The following is a 2,283-nucleotide window of genomic DNA, read 5'->3' as shown; positions in this document are numbered from 1 at the left end:
CGAGGTAAAATGCATGATCGCGTTAATTCCCTATCTAACTTCTCATCTTTAGGAATACCCACATTTGTTTGTTTTGTCGTTGATATAAAATCTGAAAAGCCACTCAGCAAATTACAGTAAATGTAACAGGAAAATTGTTTTAGCACTTGTTTTTATTGATTTATAAGGAAATATTGAAGCATGAAGACTAGTTCATAACTCCTGGAATCGTATAAATATGTCCTGAGACAATACTTTAGCACAGTTCTTTACTGACTATTGTAGAGAACACTACTTCCAGTTAATTCTCAGTTAACGAAGTAAATACTACAAAGAACATGTCTAACAAAAGTGAGTAGCAATTTTTTTAATAAACTTCAGTTCGCGATTTTGTCCGGGTTTTTCAGTTTTACTAATAATCATATTATATGTTAAATCAAGTTGTAAAGTGTATCAGATTTTTTTTATTGTAAATACATACGTGACCAATGTCATTGTCACAGAAAAAAGCTACGAATAAGCTATATTCGAAGCAGTCACTTCAATAATTATGACAAACGTTTAGTATGTTATAGAAACTCTACCATATCTAAAAATCTGTGTTTTCTGCAGGTGGTAACTGGGTATACGCCAGCAATGGTACCGTGCCTGGTGGAGCAGTTCTCGGTGGAGTTGATGTGGACGGTAAAGAAGTGTACGTGGCCAGGGCTGAACACGCGGGCGCCACGGTTCCCGGCAAACTAGTCCCTTCCCATGGACACGCCTACATACCCTGGGGTGGTGAAGAAATATCAAAAACTGAATACCAAGTAAGCATTTTACTTTATTTTTTCATCGTCATCATTATCTAGAGCATAAAGTGCAGCAGTGCTAGGTTTTTTTAATATAAATGTATTTATTTTCCAACACAAGATAAGTTTTATAGAAATAGAGAAATAATGTCCTTATAGCCGATATCCGGTCAGTTACATTGAAACTGGCCAACAATGCAAAACTTTGTTTAAAGTGTCCAAGTGTGTACACAATACACAGGTACACTCTCTATTCCTTAACTTTCACAGCCCGATGGGACGGATAACCGATAAGACCAGTGAGAGGCAGGACCAAGGGCTTTACGTGTTCTCAGAGGCACGGCGGTCTATGAAAAGTTCTTAACATAAAATCTCAGAAAATACTTTTTGATTCGACCCAGGATTCGAACCCGAGACATCTTGCGCGGCAGTTTTTACACTTGAACGATATCTTGACTGGAATAATGATTTTTACACAATTTTGATTACGTACACAAATGACTAGCACAACAATATTAATGCTTCTGCTTTACAGGTTCTGGTCGATGGCCCTCATAGGTGGGTGTCCTCCAGTGGATCAAACATTCCCTCTGAAGCGATCCCCGGGGGCAGAGATGGCGATGAGACTGTGTATGTTGGACGTGCGCAAATACAGGGAAGTCTGACCGTCGGCAAGGTGCATCCCTCCCACGGTTGTTGCTACGTGCCCTACGGAGGAAAGGAACACCGCTTCACCGAATACGAAATCCTAACATTCTAAATTACTCTACAATTCTGCGAACCAAAGGACTATGTAATTACATTGCTTTTATACTATGAATAAAGTATATTGAATATTTATATTTTTTTTAATGTATCCTCCATGAAATCTTGGCGAGAAGTACTTAGTTTTTCCGAACATTCGTCAACAAAGTTTGATTAAATCGTGTAGTGTCTCACAGTAGTAGTAATGGTACTTACTGTGCTGACCACGAGGTCCCAGATTCAATTCCCAGGTCGGACAAACTGCTACTGGTCCTTTCATAATTTATATTAAATAATCCCCAGTAGGTAGTTTTCCAGAGTTCAGTAAAATGCCCGGTATGTGACAACAGGCTGAGAAATATTTTTTAATAATTTACATTGTACTATTACAAAGCCTCGGTTCAACGTGGTATCAAACATATTATTACCTAAACACATAATATGGTATCTAGGCGAGACAAATTTTAAAGAAAACTAGCTTTATCCAAGAAACTTTTCTTTCCAACTAATTACCGCAACAACATTATTAATATCAATGATTATCATGAACAGCGCTATTGAATTAAAGCTAAAAGGAGGTCGATGTTGTTCAACAATTTAATACACTAGTTTCTGGCAATAAACACATTATTACAACAGGATAGAGCCTAGTTATATAAAAAATAGCTATAAGAAAAGCAGTAAAGTACTTATACAATGTGAAGCATATTTAACTGTCCGACTTCATGTACTCTTATTAAACTTTAAATTTCATAATGATTTGTCATTT

At 36.9% G+C, this 2,283-nt stretch overlaps 1 protein-coding gene across 1 annotated transcript; it reads left to right on the top strand.

The window, feature by feature from the left end:
* Positions 1–201: 201 nt before the first annotated feature.
* LOC142987677 (natterin-4-like) lies at positions 202–1,610 on the top strand. Its single transcript, XM_076136645.1, has 3 exons — positions 202–330; positions 592–788; positions 1,306–1,610. Exons 1-3 carry the CDS (start codon positions 318–320, stop codon positions 1,528–1,530), a joined length of 435 nt encoding a protein of 144 aa, XP_075992760.1. The 5' UTR covers positions 202–317; the 3' UTR covers positions 1,531–1,610.
* Positions 1,611–2,283: the final 673 nt, after the last annotated feature.

This window comes from Anticarsia gemmatalis, chromosome 1, assembly GCF_050436995.1.
Source record: "Anticarsia gemmatalis isolate Benzon Research Colony breed Stoneville strain chromosome 1, ilAntGemm2 primary, whole genome shotgun sequence".
Taxonomy (NCBI): domain Eukaryota; kingdom Metazoa; phylum Arthropoda; class Insecta; order Lepidoptera; family Erebidae; genus Anticarsia; species Anticarsia gemmatalis.
Note: the sequence above shows the minus strand (reverse complement) of the source record. Positions and strands in the feature narration are given on the sequence as shown.